The sequence below is a fragment of the Notolabrus celidotus genome, chromosome 19, assembly GCF_009762535.1.
Source record: "Notolabrus celidotus isolate fNotCel1 chromosome 19, fNotCel1.pri, whole genome shotgun sequence".
In the NCBI taxonomy this organism is placed as follows: Eukaryota; Metazoa; Chordata; class Actinopteri; order Labriformes; family Labridae; genus Notolabrus; species Notolabrus celidotus.
The window spans coordinates 17,577,323-17,592,966 of NC_048290.1; the positions used below are offsets into that span (position 1 = coordinate 17,577,323).

Sequence of the window (15,644 nt, forward strand, 5' to 3'; positions counted from 1 at the left end):
AAGAGCTGAACCTTCAACTTACCAAACACTGCTTCTGTACATTCAGCTTAATAAAACAGCAAAGTCCAGTCTGAAGGAAAGGTTCCCTAAATAAACCTCTCTGATAATCTAAATGAGTTCAGCTTAGAAAAACCCCCCAGAAATACTGAAAATAAATCTGAAGATTTAATTTAATACAAGACAGTTTTTTACCTTGGACAGACGGTGATATCACAGGGAGAGGACTATAAAGGAACAGCAGCAGAGTGAGGAATCACTCCACTCAGATATTTAACACAAAACATTTTAAATAAGACAAGCAGATTTTTTTATGCACTTTCATTATGGACACAAAGATGGAGGAAGAAAGGCAGAACAACCCCGACGTCATACAAACAGTATCAAAAAGCTGAAAATAGAAACTCTTTACAGTTTCTCCTCACAGTGAGTCCTGAGAAGCTTCTGCATAGAGGTCAAAGGTCATCCAATAACAGTGTCTCTGCTCACTTTAGTAGTGCTTATTGCTTTTAGCTGAAGAAGTTTATAAAGTTTTTCTTTTGATGTGCTACGATTTAAAATCGACGTTTGAACACCCCACAGACAGAAACACAGAAATCCCTCATTAAATAAAAAACATCCTAAATAACATTAAGAATTACGTAAACACAACAAAGGGAAAGTGTTTTCCAAAGCCACTGCATGAAAGATATATTAACAGTACAACTCTGCATTTCATTCGGGTAAAAGTCAGTTTGAATCACATCAGAACATTTCAATGTCTGACGAGTTCTCGTACAAATTTCAGCTCAAGCATTAAAGTGACGGCGGTGTGTTTAGTGTCTCATTGGATGACGCAGAGCTCGGTGCTGGTCTCTCCTGCGTCTCTGTGAGTCCGGCTCTGTGTGTCTGAAGCTTCGTCCTGCTCGTACGTCTGCTGCTCCAGGTTCTGCCTCAGCTCCATCAGCAGGTCTTTGGCGTCGCTCGATGGGAGGTTCCCCAGGAAGTAAGCAGGAGCGAGCTCCATCAGCCTGCGGCACAGAGAGGATACGTTTATAACGACTGTTAAAAGATGGACGATATAACAGCTCACTGGAGTGGAGTGAAGCCAAAACATGTGGAGCTCCCTAACAGACTGGCTGCAGGTGAAGATTCAAGATTCATTGAAGTCTGCCACAAAAAAACATATAATACAGTTCATACATAAACCCTGCCTCCTCCATGTTAACAGATGGAACATGGGTCAAACTCTAAAATCAAACACAGGTCAAAAAAATGTTAGTCATACATGGTTTCTTTCATTATAGTTAGTTCTTATCGTGCTGATTTATGTCTCAGTGTTCATGCTTCTGACAAGTTTACTTTAAATCAGTTATTGATGATATAAAAAGAGGGATAAAACAGGATCAGTTTAGATCTGACTCTTCTTCAGAATGTTGACTTTTCTCTCAGAATTCTGACATCAAAGACAGAATTCTAGAATGTTGTCTTTGATCTTAAAGACAGAATTCTAGAATGTTGTCTTTGATCTTAAAGACAGAATTCTGATAACAAATGTGCGACTTAAAAATAATCAGTGGCCCAAACCATTTTCCATATTAAGGCCATGATTGACAGTTGTGTTGACCAATAAGGCTCCTGCAGCACTGTCTGCACTGAATTATCAGAGCAGAGGATGAACGGTGAGAGAAAATGTAACAAACACTAACACAAGAGTCATTGAACTTTACATAAACGTGAGTGTCTGCTTCAAACCCACACAAGAATTTGGGACGTTGTGGACTGGACCCACCTGAGGGAGCTAAGGTGCTTTATCTTTAGATTTAATGCATGCTTTGGTTAGCAGGGAGGTCCTGCGGCTCTACCGAACGATCTCTACTACACAGACTCTGACTAATGCAACACTCCAACACCGGTCACTGGTATTTTGGCCTCACTTTTGTACAACGAGACAGGATGGAGACGCGTCATCCATCTTTCTATACAGCCAAAGTCACAAGTAGGACCATGAGATGTTCATCGTAAATGAATCATCATCATTATCAGGGAGTGACTCACATCTGAGGGTGGACGTCAGAGGCTATGCGGATGCAGTTGTCTCTGGAGATGGTAAACTCGTGGTACAGCACCCAGCTGGGGGGGTCAGGGCAGGGCTGGCGACACAGGTAAGAGGAGAAGGGGTGCAGGTGAGCCACATGGCGGTGAGTCAGCAGGAGGTAGTTACCCGAGCCATCCACATCGTGAGCCACCTGAAGACGAGGAGGAAAAACTTTCAGTATCAAGAACGAGAGGAAGAGTGGGAGCAGGTTTCACTTTACGGAGAGCGAGTACATGAATGAGGGTGTTTACTTTGAGGAAGTAGCCTGAGATGAGGGCGCGTTTGATATTCGTGCAGTTATCCTGGCATCCAAACGCAGGAGGAGAAACAGGAAGTTCTATCCTCTGCATCACCTCCAGAAGCTCCGCCCTGATCACCACGGCCAATCGTAAAGCTGCGTGACTCAAGAAGTTTGTCGCACACCACGCCTCGTCCTGATTATCTACAGAGATCACACGAAAACAATCAGTGCATGACTTACACAGCTGACAGATGACTGATGTAACAAAGGCTGAGGTGTACTCACGCTCTAAGAAGGCCTTATAAATATTAATGAGGGTCATGTGATCTCCCTCTGTGTGCATTAGAGGCCTCCAGTGTGTGACAGCCGCCTCCTCTCTGCTGGGGTCTGCAGGCAGGAAGCAGGAAGGAGCTAAAACAGGAGGAAAGAGGAAACATTAGCTTCACATTAAAGGGTTCTTCTGCTGTTTTTAAACCTTGGCCATGTTATTTTGTGCAGATTTTCTCACCACGTTTCTGTGTTTGAGACATTTTTTTGTCGCTCATTGTGCAGAGGTGTGAATATAGACTTAAACCCAGCGATCAGGTGACACAGATGTCACATGCATATATAACTTATGCTTCTTTCAAAGACGCCAAAAGAGCCACAGAAATGTTTTTATTTGGCGAAACGAATGTAAACTGTTAGTGTAACCTCCCCACGTGTCTGCATTTACCAACATTTCATGTCCTGATGCTTTGCATTCCTCCATCTCTCTCTTTTTCTTGCAGCAGCTTTTGGTTTAAAGGTTCAAACTTTCAAAGATATGTATTTTTTTAAAAGCACTGATATTTGCAAGAGTAACAAACGTAAACATGAAAGATGTGTTGTTTAAAAACACATTTTTTGATTGCTTTTACAGCATGTGAAGAGTCTGTTTTTGTCCCTGACGGGCTCAGGTTGTTATTCTAAGTGTGCAGGAAGGATCTCAAAAGATAAAGACCTTTTTTTACATAGTTAAATGTTGTTTTTTTAACCAGAAACTCACAGATGCAGGAGTTGCTGCTCTACTGCTGCCCTGATTGGTTAGTTTGTGTCTTCGCAAGTTTGTTGGATTAAAACCTACCCCTTAAAACCCAAATTTTGCACATTAACACAAAATAATTGGCTGAATGTGTCAGTGATAGATCAGCAATTCTTGTAATCTGTATAGAAGTTACAGTGTTAACCGTCTGGATTACACTGAAGCCACTACAGCCTGTTTCACGGCTGCAAACCTACTGGAGGTCCACAGATTTTGAATAAGAACACAGAATCGTCCATTCTCGGTTACAGCTACCTGTTAGCATGGCAGCGATGGTGAGCAGCTCATCCACACAGTCGTACTCGCACGCAGCGATTAAAGCTTTGGCCAGTGACGGCTCCAGAGGAAGCTCTGACATGATGATGCCGACTTCTGATAGGTGACCATCATCATCCAGAGCCGCCAGGTAGTCCAGGTCCTCCAGGGCCTGCATGAGTGCTTCAGGGGCTAGGAGAGAGAGACAGAGAGAGGTGGTTAAAGGTCAGTTATTCACTTCTGACTGACCTTGTTTATATTTGAAGCAGTACCTGGTCGGTCCAGGAACTTGCACTGCCCCATGTCTGCAATGTCAAGTCTTTTCAGCAGCAGCACCAAGTGACTCAGGTTCTCCTCCATCACACCGGGACAGTGAGCCTCCTCCATCCCCTCATCGTACAGAGACTGAGGATAGAGACGGAGACACAGACCTGCAAGGACGAGGAGAACACGTGAAGTCATGACACTGTGAACGACTGGATTTTTAGCCTTGGAACCGTTCTGAGAAGCACTGACCTGACATTTAAATGATATCATAACTTCACATTAAATTCTGTTTAAAATGTAGAAGAAACACAGACAGCAGGGATGATTGAAACCTGGCTCTGCGTTAAGGTTACTATTGCAGTCAAAAAGAGTTTGACTCCCTTTAACGAACATTTCGTGCATCCATGTGTAAAGCCAGGCACTCACAATGTTATTCTGCGCTTCCGTATATTCCTTATTATTATTATTTTATTTTATAATTAATTTTTTTAATTCATATTTCTATCTTATTTTATTCCTTCTTCTATTAATATTTGACTTTCTAACACACTGTTTATAAGAGCTCTGTAATGACCAAACTTCCCTCCCCGGGAAAAATGAAGCATTTCCGATTCTGAATGTTTAAATCTAACCACAAGGAGGAGCCAAAGAGACTCATATTCAAAGGCTGTACATGACCTTTCATGTACAGTACCTGGCAGGTGGCTGTTCACCCTCTGTGTCCTCATGTCAGCCTGATGTTTGCTGATCGTCCTCAGGTCCTGGGAGTTGGCTCTAATTTGTGGATTGTAAACCTGAAGGAGCCAAAACACGAGGAGCAAAAGCAGAAGGTTAACACAGAATGAAGGACGGATGCTGTGCGTTTAAACCTTGGCTCTGATTCGTTTGAGGGTCCAATTACTCTAAAAAAAAATTGTGTGTCCATTAAGAGTTCTTGTTTTTGTCACTGACAAGTCGAGAAGGTTGTCAGAATTTGTGTTACTACAATACAACCTAAATTTTTACATTAGATAGCATCAAAAAGCACCAAAGCTACAGAAAATACAGATCTAAAGTCGTATCTTCAACCCAAAGCTTCTGCTGCGAGCAAAAGAGAGACAGCAGCCGTGGTTACAAATGTGCTAAAGTCATGCTCCTTCCTGCATGCTGTGTGTCTCTCTGCTCCACCCTCCATCTCACCCACTGTATCGCCTACTGTGTTTATCCACCAGCGCTTTGTTAAGTCTCTTCAGCGTCTCATAAAGACACACACCTAACGTTTCTGCCTGTTGCAGACAGACAGAGAGCAGAGGAGAGAGGTGGGGATGTCTCCTGATCCCTGTGTGTTCAAAATGAAGTTTAAAACTTTTAAAAGAGAGCGATTTTAAGTCTGTGCCTGGTTTAAAAGATCATCTTCCTCTCTAACATGAAGCTTTCTCTCTACAGGGATCCTTTCTGTGATGTTCTCAGACACTTACAATAAAATGTGAGCCAGTCAGGGACAAAAACAAGAATAGTTTGAGCTTGTTTTGGAGAAATCTACCAGAAATAAATCCACTTTTTTCCCCTTCTTGTTTTTAAAACTCCAAAGTGTTTACAAATGAGTCAAGGTTATATTCTCTTTATATAAGCGTCATTATTTTGTGTATTTAATCCTGACATTTGATCACAAACTCACAGTTTTGAGTTGAAGGCCTGTGTCTATGACGTAGCGGATCCCCTGCAGGGAGAAGGACGCCTCCCCAAGAGTATCAGTGAGGATAACTTTCCTCTTGACCCCTGGAGGACCTCCAGCTCCCAGCGCTGAGACGTCCACACCCTCCGAGCCGTCGCTCTCCCTCAGGATGTTTGGGTCCGCTTCGTAGACCCGCTGGATCAGCCCGCCCAGTCCTGCGTGGAGTGGGATGATCCTGAGAGCACCGAGCTGAGGACTGAGAGCGACACACTCCTTCTCCAGCAGGGACATACACTCCTCTGTTTCCTGAAAGAGAGAAAAAGAAGTTTAATGTTTGTAGTTTAAGAATTCATTCCAGCTGACACAAGGCCTCTGAAGACCAGGAGCGAGAGCGGAGGACCAGGAGGTGTGGTGATGTTGACTTAAAGGGAGTTCAATGTGCATCCTGCAGAGTTTTAGATCAATATGTATGGAGAGCACATGACCGGTCTGCAGGTGTCTGCATGTGAACCAGGACACCAGACACCTGCAGAGGACTCTCAGGTGCAGGTGTCATTGTTTCTCTCCTGTGCGAGACAAAAGAGGTGAAACTCCGTGGCACGAAACAGAGAGAATGAAAGTTTCACCGGGTTTCATTGACGTCACGTACGAGCCGGGCGATGGATAGCTCCTGCTGATACGCGGATTTCTGTCAGAGTTTAGTTTGAGTGAGTTATTGATAAGTGTTGAAACGTTCAAACTAGCTATTCGTTCTGGTAACAGTCACGTGGTTATTTTAGTGAATGCTCAAGGGGCAACACTTAGCATGTTAGCATGAAGGAGATTCCTCTTGTGCTGTTTTTGATCTGGATTTATTGCAGATGGATTCACTAAATCAACACTTGGAAGGAGACAAGCTCTTGAGACAAAGAGGATTCAAAGCGTCTGAAACGCTCCACTTAAAGCAAGAAGACAGATTTTAAAGCCATGTCAGAGATGGACCGGTGTTCCAGTTTAAAGAGCGACCCTGTTAACTGCAGACTCTCAGCCGGATGCAACCACACAAACCTCTTTAGATGATCATTTGGACATTTGAATAAAAACTAAACTAGGATGCATTCCCGAGGACTCCTTCTGTGTTTCAACAGCTGTTGTAAACTCCACAAACACTGACATGTTCAGCTGAAGGTCTCCAGTTTACAGGGTCACTCTTCAGACTGGAACACCGGGAGCTGACAGAGACACATTCACACTATCAGGCTCAGAGAAGACCAATGTTCAGGAGTTATTAAACCGAATGAATCGCAGGTGTGTGTGATGTTATTGTGGACGGAGGGAGAGATAAAAACACTGCGAGTAACGTTCGGCACAGCAAGCCCCATCCCCAAAGTTCCTGGACCTTTGGAAAGTACTACCCTAAGAGAAGGGACTTTACAGGGGGAGATTAACTACCCAGGAACTTAATTGTCACTCTGCACAAAAGCAAGTCAGCAGTGAAGTTTCTCTGCCCGTAATATCGTCAGTTTCCGGTCTTCCTTGTTTGTGGAGCAGCAGATTTGCAAAGATGAAAAAAGGAGATGTAACTTTTTATAACTTCACAACCTAAACCTTTAAATCCATCCTGATACTTCAGAAGTTTGAGCGATTGTTTGAATCCAGTACCTGAGCACTCGCCAGAAACACCATCACGTCTCCCTCCTCCCCCCTCCTGTGCAGATCCAGCACCATGTGACACGCAGCAGAAACCGGTTCTCTCCCAGGTGAGAGCTCCCGGTACAGCGTCTCCACCCTCTTCACCTCCACAGGCCTCCTCTCCTCCTCTTCCTCACCCGCCTCCTCATCACCTCCTGCAGGGGGTAGGGTGTCCAGGCTGAGGTGAGGGACCGACGGCCCCAGGAAGGCCGAGAGACGGGGAGCCAGCATTGGGTGTGTGAGTAGAACGACCCGGAAGTTATCGGGTCTCTGCCTGCAGACGTCACACAGCATGCCGAGCAGCACGTCGGTGGGGACAGTCCGCTCCTGCAGCTCGTCCAGAACCACCAAACCGTACTGATGCAGCAGCGGGTCTGACATCATCTCCTCTAACAGGAGGGTGTCACTGACGAACCTGAGGGGGGAATAAAGACACAATCAGGGTCCAGAAACTGTCTGAAGCACATTCATATTAGTCATATTAAAGAAAGGGCAGGAGAGGACACAGGGATCACGTTTCACCGTTGTAACACTTTCTCCATCACCTCGCAGAGAACAAAGACCCGAGGTGTGGCCGAAAGAAAGACCGAGCATGAAACATAATCACAGAAAACTGGAGCTGTCCTCATCCCCACAGGGAGGAGAGGACGAAGACACACCAGACAAATAAGGTCAGAAAACAATGCAAACAAAGGATGACTCATTGCATAGATCGCTGCAAAGTTAGGTGGAGAAAACAAACCGGAGGAGACGTTATGGGAAGAAAAGTCTGCTTTCAAATCTAAAGAACAAGCTGCAAGTTTGAAATATGTTGACCGCCATCTTTGTGTTTGTGTTTAAAGAAAATCGGACCTTCTGCTGCAGCAAAGACAGATTTGAATCTGCAATGAGGCAAAGAATGCATGCAAATTCAGAGCTGTTCGGATGTGCAGCACAGTCCTCCAAACGTTACTCTTTTATCGCTCCACAAAGACGAATGTGCACAAAAGAAAAGTATCATTTCATTTCATCTAACGGTGAACATCTAAACTCGTTGTAAATAATGAGATGTCCCTCCAACAGCTCCGTACCTGAGCATGGTGTCCGATGTGCAGCTGTCGTCGTGAGACACCCTGTACCCGACCTCCAGCCCCAGACTCAGGTCCATCTCGTCGGCGACACGCAGAGCCAGACTCACCGCCGCTGCCGCGTACGGCTGAGAGCAGCAGACCAGACCGTGAGAGAACTCGAAGGACAGAGCGAACTCAGCGCACCACTGAGGGACCTGCAGAAAGGAAGAAGAGGAAGAGGATGCATCATTTTTAAATCCTCAAAAAATAAGATATTTTAGTTTTTTTGTCTTAAGTTGATTAGCTGCCATCTGACACCAGAACAGACACTGAGATCGTAAATATAAGCTGCCAGAAAAACAAAAATTACCCAAACTGCTTCTTCGTAAATAAAGAAAATACAGCTACAAGAAGAGGACCGTTAATTAGAAATAATTTAGGAGAAGAAAGAAAACAAGGCAAGGCTAACGTATCTTATGTGTGGAAGAGGATTAGGGCCACTTCAAAAATAAATACAATTAAGTTATTATAAAAAAGATTTTATTATTATAATTCTGAGAAAACAGTCAGAATACTGAGATTGAAGTCAGAATTCCGGGAAAAAAAGTCAGAATACCTTCATATCAGAATTTGGACTTTTTTTCTCTGAATAGTAATAATAACAAAAAAAGAGTAGGACCTTCTTTTTTTTCTTTTTTGCAGTGGCCCTAATCCTCTTCCATACGTATTTACCCAGGATAAAGAGATGCAAATGTTTTCACCGTTTGAATATAATGACACTGAGAAGATTAATTTCAAGACAAAAGACAAAACAATGCAAATCAATGCCTTCGCACTTTCTCTACTTTATGAGCATTTAAGATACAAATCTTAAGAATAAAAGAATACAGGCAGACTTTAATCCTCCTGACAAACAGCTAAAACTCACTCGCTTGCAAGTCAACTCAACCTCACCCCTTATTATGCAAATGTATGCACACATCTCGGTCTGAGAATATTCAAAATAGATGATTTATAAAAATAATTCCCTTCTAGTGCAGTGTGAACCTCTAAAGAAATGAGCTACTCATTTTAAAATCGTACGAAGCTTCGAACATGTTTTATCCGACTGTAAAGATGTGAATTGTAACACGAGTGTTAAAGAGGATTCCTGGACTTCTGCTGCCAGCCTCTAATGGACACTTGAGGTACTGCAGTTTTTAGCACTTGTTCTTCATTTTCAACACCTTAAGTGTCAGCCGTCTTGTTCTCTGCTCTAAGAAGTGCACTGTAGTGACATGCAAAGCTTCGTTTTGTGCATGTAACAGATCGAGGCCTCTACGGAGCAACAAGCTGCTTCCTGAAGCTCTCTCTGTTCAGATGATAAATGAACAACAAGGGAAGCGCCATGGGCGACCGAAGAGAGCAAATAAACGCGATCCCGAGGTGGACCTTAAATCAATATTTAATCAAAGATCTGATGATAGTATCAGAGAAAACACAGGCTGGATATCAAACACGAACTCATGAAGGGAGCAGAAATAAGTCCAGCTTCTCAAATCTGATCAGAGTTGCATCAATGACGACAATGCAGAGACTAAAGTCAGTAAATGTTTAGTGCCTCAGAAAGAGAAGGCGGTGCAGGAAAGAGGATCCCAGAGAGTTCAAGTGATGACATGAGAGTTCAGGTTACAGCAGCAGAGACTCAGTTTGTCCTGCAGGTAGAGAGCTGCTGCACCTGAGACACCACAGAGAAACCCTCACACAGAGGAGTGAAGTTATGCATCATTTATTCTTTACATATGAGTAACGACACACATCAAACATGTCCCTCGTGTGTCTGTACTTTCTGGTTACCTGTGTGCTCTTCCCCGTCCCGCTTGGAGTGCTCAGCAGCACCATGTTGTGGCTCTCCAGGTGCTCCAGCAGACTCTGCCTCAGCCTCCATGCCGGGAACTTCCTCCTCTCCTCCAGCAGCGAGTAGTACCTCGAGGAAAACGGCAAACCGTCATATGGGTTCACCTCCAGGTCTCCCAGCCCGTCCTCCTCCTCTCCCCTTCCTCCGTCTCCTTCATCGTCCAAGTCCCCCGACAGGAGGGAAGACACGGAGAGGGAGTCCAGGGCAGCGGAGGGCGGGAGACGGGACCCGATGGGGGGGTTTGCTGGTGGTGATGACATCAGCAGGAGCGGTGTTCACAGATTACCTGCAGAGAGAGAGAGAGAGAGAGAGAGAGAGAGAGAGAGAGAGAGGCAGGAGGTCAGACTTCATGTGACCTGTAAATAAGTTCACGGGTTTCCTGCAGCTGAAGGTTCAGTCTGAGGAGGAAGTCATGCAGCACAAAGCAAAGATATTCACTCGCAACTCAGGAACATCAACATAAAGCCGGTCTCAGGGGCCACGGCTCACCCGTCTCCACCAGAGGAACCTGCAGCATGTCTGGTATTTCACAGAAGAATGTCTGCCTCCACCCTGATGCCTCATGTTTGTCAGACAGCTGCGAAACACAGCGTAAAGAAGACGACGCTCGTGTGTGGTGAAATAAAAGACCCCTGACTCTGGAGCCAGAGAGTGATTTTAATATATTTGTTGCATTAAGCTTCTTCATTTCCCATGCTACGTTTGAGGACAAAGTAATTTAGGGAATTAAAGACCTTCATTATGTTCATGAACAGTAAATCCAGTGTTGCAAAATCATCTCCTCTAGCATTGGTAAAAATGTACAATACATCTTCATCTTCTAAACCCAAATAATCAGCTTGTATCTTTTTTAATAGCTGCAGATGTTAGGACAGATATTCAAAAGTCCCCCATGACGATATTTCACTGAGCCAAATATTTTTCTATCCACATTTGTTTTCAGAAAATGTTAATTGAAGTTTAGCAGTTTTGTTTCTCATGTTATTATCACATGATATTTGCATTATATATCTCCCATAAATCTACCTGCTCCTTTATTATCGGTACTGATATCGGCTGTTCAAAAACCGATATCAATTGACAACTAATATGGCTGTCATGGACTGTGCTAAAAGATTGCTGACATGACAGCTTTCCAATAATGAAAAACCTTAAGAGCTACCCCTGCTGACTAGCTATAGTATAAGTCATAGTATAGGTATAAGCCCCGCCTCCTCCATGTTAACAGATGGGACATGGGTCAAACTGTTAAATCCAAACACAGGTCAATAAATGTCAAACATGGTTTCTGTCATTATGGTTAGTTCTTATACTGAATTATGTCTCAGTGTTCATGTTTTTGACTAGTTATGAATTAGTTATTGATGATATAAAAAGAGGGATAAAGAAGTTTAGATCTGACTCTTCCTTAGAGTGTTGACTTTTCTCTCTGAATTTTAACGTCAAAGGCAGAATTCTAGAATGTTGTCTTTGATCTTAAAGGCAGAATTCTAGAATGTTGTCTTTGATCTTAAAGGCAGAATTCTAGAATGTTGTCTTTGATGTTTGATGTCTAAAAATCTCTTCCATATTAAGGCCATGATAGACAGCTCTGTTGACCAATGAGGCTCTTGCAGCATTCTGTGTGCTCCAGATTATCAGAGTAGAGGATGAACGGTGAGGGGAAACGTAACAAACACTAACACAACAGTCATTGAACTTTCCATAACTGTGAGAGCCACACAAGAATCTGTGACGCTGTGGACTGGACCCACCTGAGGGAGGAACCATTACTTATTGATATTAAATGTGTTTTGATTAGAAGAAGATCTATTCATTCAGCTCAATGTTTCAACACTTAACAAATTAGTTATGATGATCTATTTTGAGTTAATCCTGTTGTATATATATAATATACTATCTATAATAACAAAATGACACAGACATTTTCATACATGTTCCTGAATGCAGCAGGCTAACTTTTACACATTATAATAAACCAGCTGAGTGTCTCCTATTATGTCTGGAATTAGGATTATCTAAATGATTCACGCATGGGTGGAGCCATACTTCCAGTTTATGTGCAGGTGCACGGCTATAAATAGACTACACAAAGGATGCTTTTACAGTTTATATGACTGTTTATTATACAGTGAGAATAAAAGCCTTTAGTCCTTACACTGATACTGAATTTCACTAAACAAAGAGATCTCTTTGTTGTAAATATTAAATGTTTATTTTAATAATATGAGAAATACTATGAGACATAAAGGTCAGGATGTAATCTGGTTATAATTATAATGTCAGCTCAGGTAAAGGTGAGTTAATGAGGTAAGCAGTCTTTAGATAATACTCTTTATTTATTATTATGAGGTTAAATTCAGCCAGGAGCAAGAAGTCAGCTGACAGTCACAGACAGGGGACACGTCACATAGAATAATATTTAAAGAGGCAGTAATATTTAAAACAAGGGTTTAAAGGTGTTTCCTGTCTCACCTGTGAATCATCTCTCGAGGTGAACAAACAGCACCGACTGTCCGCCTCAGACCTCTGTTGTCCTGTCGGTGAACTACGGGCTGTCTGACGGTTAAAAGCGGCCTCACATGCCGGACTAACGGCTCCGTGCAAACCGGGAAATGTTAAAAACGAGTCCTCACAGCCTCAGTCCGTTGCTATTTCCCGGCTCCAGTGATTTTCCGTTAAAATGATGATAAAAGACGAAGCTGCTCACTGCTTGTTTAGCTAGCAGCCGCCATGATGACTGTCGAGCTGTCAAACCCCGAGCTGCATTCAAGGAACCTCGGAAATAGTATGAAGGGTCAAAGAAATAAAAAACATACTTTTGTTTGAAATTTACGGAAGAGGATAAGGGTCACTGAAAAAAATGAATATAGTAAAGTGCAATATATATATTTTGTATTATTCTGAGATTAAAGTCAGAATCCTGAGACTTTAATCTTAGAACAATGAAAATACATGTTGAATTTTGATTTTAATTTTTATATCTCAGTGGCCCTAATCTTCTTCCATACATCTCACATCAGGGTTCCCACTTTTTTCCAGAGATCATTTTCCAGGACATTTCCAGGACATTTCCATTGATGATCAAGCTGGTATGACAGTCTAAATTTAGTTCCTAATTTAGTTCCTAAATAGTGTAATATGTTCTTCTCAGTGGAAATCTACATTGAAAGACATGTAGTCTATGGCTATCAATGAAATCATCTCTTACATACTTAAAAATTATGGCAAATTGATAATAGAATAATGAAACCACTGTTCTGTTTGCTTGAGTTTGGTTCTGGTTCTGGTTCTGTTTGCTTGAGTTTGGTTCTGGTTCTGTTTGCATAAGTTTGGTTCTGGTTCTGGTTGCTTAAATTTAGTTCTGGTTCTAACCCTAACCCTAACCGTAACCATAATCCTAACCCTTATCATAACCCTAACCCTAATCATAACCCTAATCACAACCCTAACCCTAATCACAACCCTAACCCTAACCCTAACCCTAACCCTAATCCCAAGCCTTATCATAACCCTAATCATAACCCTAATCACAACCCTAAACCTAATCACAACCCTAACCCTAACCCTAGGATCAGGGTGAGAATGATTTTGTAACACAATAAATGCACAAAATTGGTCAATTTTAAGTCTTCTCATAAAAACACCGTACGTAAAAGGGTTTTCAACACAAACCATTAGTTTTTGCAAAGTTAAGGTAAAATATACGGCTACAAAAGATCCTAAATTAAGAGCCGTTCGGGAGTCGAGTTAAAAGAGCCGGCTCTTCTTTGGGAGCTGAGTTAAAAGAGCCGGCTCTTCTTTGGGAGCTGAGTTAAAAGAGCCGGCTCTTCTTTGGGAGCTGAGTTAAAAGAGCCGGCTCTTCTTTGGGAGTCGAGTTAAAAGAGCCAGCTCTCTGAAAAGAGACAAACTTGCCATCACTAAAGCACATGCTTACTACCATTTGCACTCTTAGTTGCCCTTGGAACTATTTGTATTGTAAAATGTATCAATGTAAATACTTCAGACCTGTACCATAGTGATAAACAGATAACACTTCAATTTGAATCAAGTAAATACCACTTGTATACTTTAAAACAGAGGGTCATTTCATTCCTTGTGGACTCAACATGACAACATTTATACTTTTCAAGTAATTGATCTTAAACGCTCTCAGAAAATTAACAGGGTCCCAGGACCCCACTTTGAGAACAACTGAGCTAGAGTACGGTAATTGAGCTCTCAGCCTGCAGAGAAAGTTGTGAGGCACAGACCCCCAAGCTCTCTGCCACACTATAACTTAAATATAAGACTCTTTGAATCAAAAGAGCACTCTACAAGGTTAATGTACCATAAAACATAAACAATATACCCCCGTTTTCTGTGAATGCATGATTATGAAGTGAAGGAGAAAAGATGTGAAAAAAGTTGCGCAATGTCGCTGTCTTTTCCAGCACAGAGTGCCCTCAACTTTCAATGAATGGGGATGTGTTTTGTTAATCGGGTCAGGTCACACGCAGCCATGTTGGAATAATTTTCCAGGACTATATGTGATTTTCCAGGACATTTTACTTTTTCTCCCATTTTCCAGGTGTTTTCCAGTACTGGAAAACTGGTCAACTGTTTTTTTGTTAATTTTCTGTTAATTTTGTTCATGATAAAGTCATTATAATACAAGAATAAAGTGATTATACAGCAAGAGTAAAGTTGCAATGTTATGAGGAAAGTCATAAGAGAATAAAGTTGTAATATCATATGGATAAAGTTGTAAAATAAAAAAAATAAAGTTGTATTTTTATGAAAATAGTCATTATATATTACATTTAAACTGTTTATTTATTTATTTATTTATTTATTGCAACTTTACTAACATAGGTGACTGTTTTTAATATATTTATTTTTAAAATGACAAAAACAGGGGCGCAGCTGGCCCAACGGGCTAAGCGTGCGCCCCATGTATGACCTCAACCATTAACAACCCTCTGCTCCCCAAGTTTCCTTTCTCTCTCTAGTTGTCCTATCTAATAAAGGCAAAAATGCCCCAAAATATAACTTGAAAAATAATACAAAAGAATTACAAAATCACATTTGATAAAATCACAACTTTACTCTGGGAGTATTGATTTAATTTTCTTTTCTTTTAATCCCTAAGCCTTTAACAGCAGATATACATGACTTCCAGGATGTTTCTTGCCTGTTCATAAATAATTTCATGTAATTTATTCATCATGCACATTGATTTAACTTCTTCTTGTGCATTGCAAAGTCTTATTGCATGGGAACAAAATACCCCAAAGCATCACAACACTCAGTTACAATCCACGTTAAGGGCTAGGATGATCTCCAGCTATCTTCTGTATCACCATCTTGAACATGCACTTAGACAGTAAGTCCTTTGTTACACTGAGTTTATACATTTCTTAATCCTCTGCTGAGTTGATCACAGGATCATGTCCTCACCAAACCTGCAGATCATTTCAGTAAATAATTTACA

The 15,644-nt window shown here is 41.9% G+C and overlaps 1 protein-coding gene across 1 annotated transcript; it reads right to left on the reverse strand.

Moving 5' to 3' along the window:
* Positions 1-152: 152 nt before the first annotated feature.
* Positions 153-12,963, reverse strand: dqx1 (DEAQ box RNA-dependent ATPase 1). The gene is made up of 12 exons (XM_034710121.1): positions 12,647-12,963; positions 10,111-10,457; positions 8,296-8,489; positions 7,196-7,640; positions 5,558-5,860; positions 4,595-4,694; positions 3,906-4,064; positions 3,634-3,825; positions 2,601-2,726; positions 2,326-2,516; positions 2,035-2,225; positions 153-1,007 (listed from the first exon to the last, which is right to left on the reverse strand). The coding sequence occupies exons 2-12, from the start codon at positions 10,429-10,431 to the stop codon at positions 821-823; spliced, it is 2,409 nt and encodes an 802-aa protein (XP_034566012.1). The 5' UTR covers positions 10,432-10,457; positions 12,647-12,963; the 3' UTR covers positions 153-820.
* Between the last annotated feature and the right edge of the window lie 2,681 nt (positions 12,964-15,644).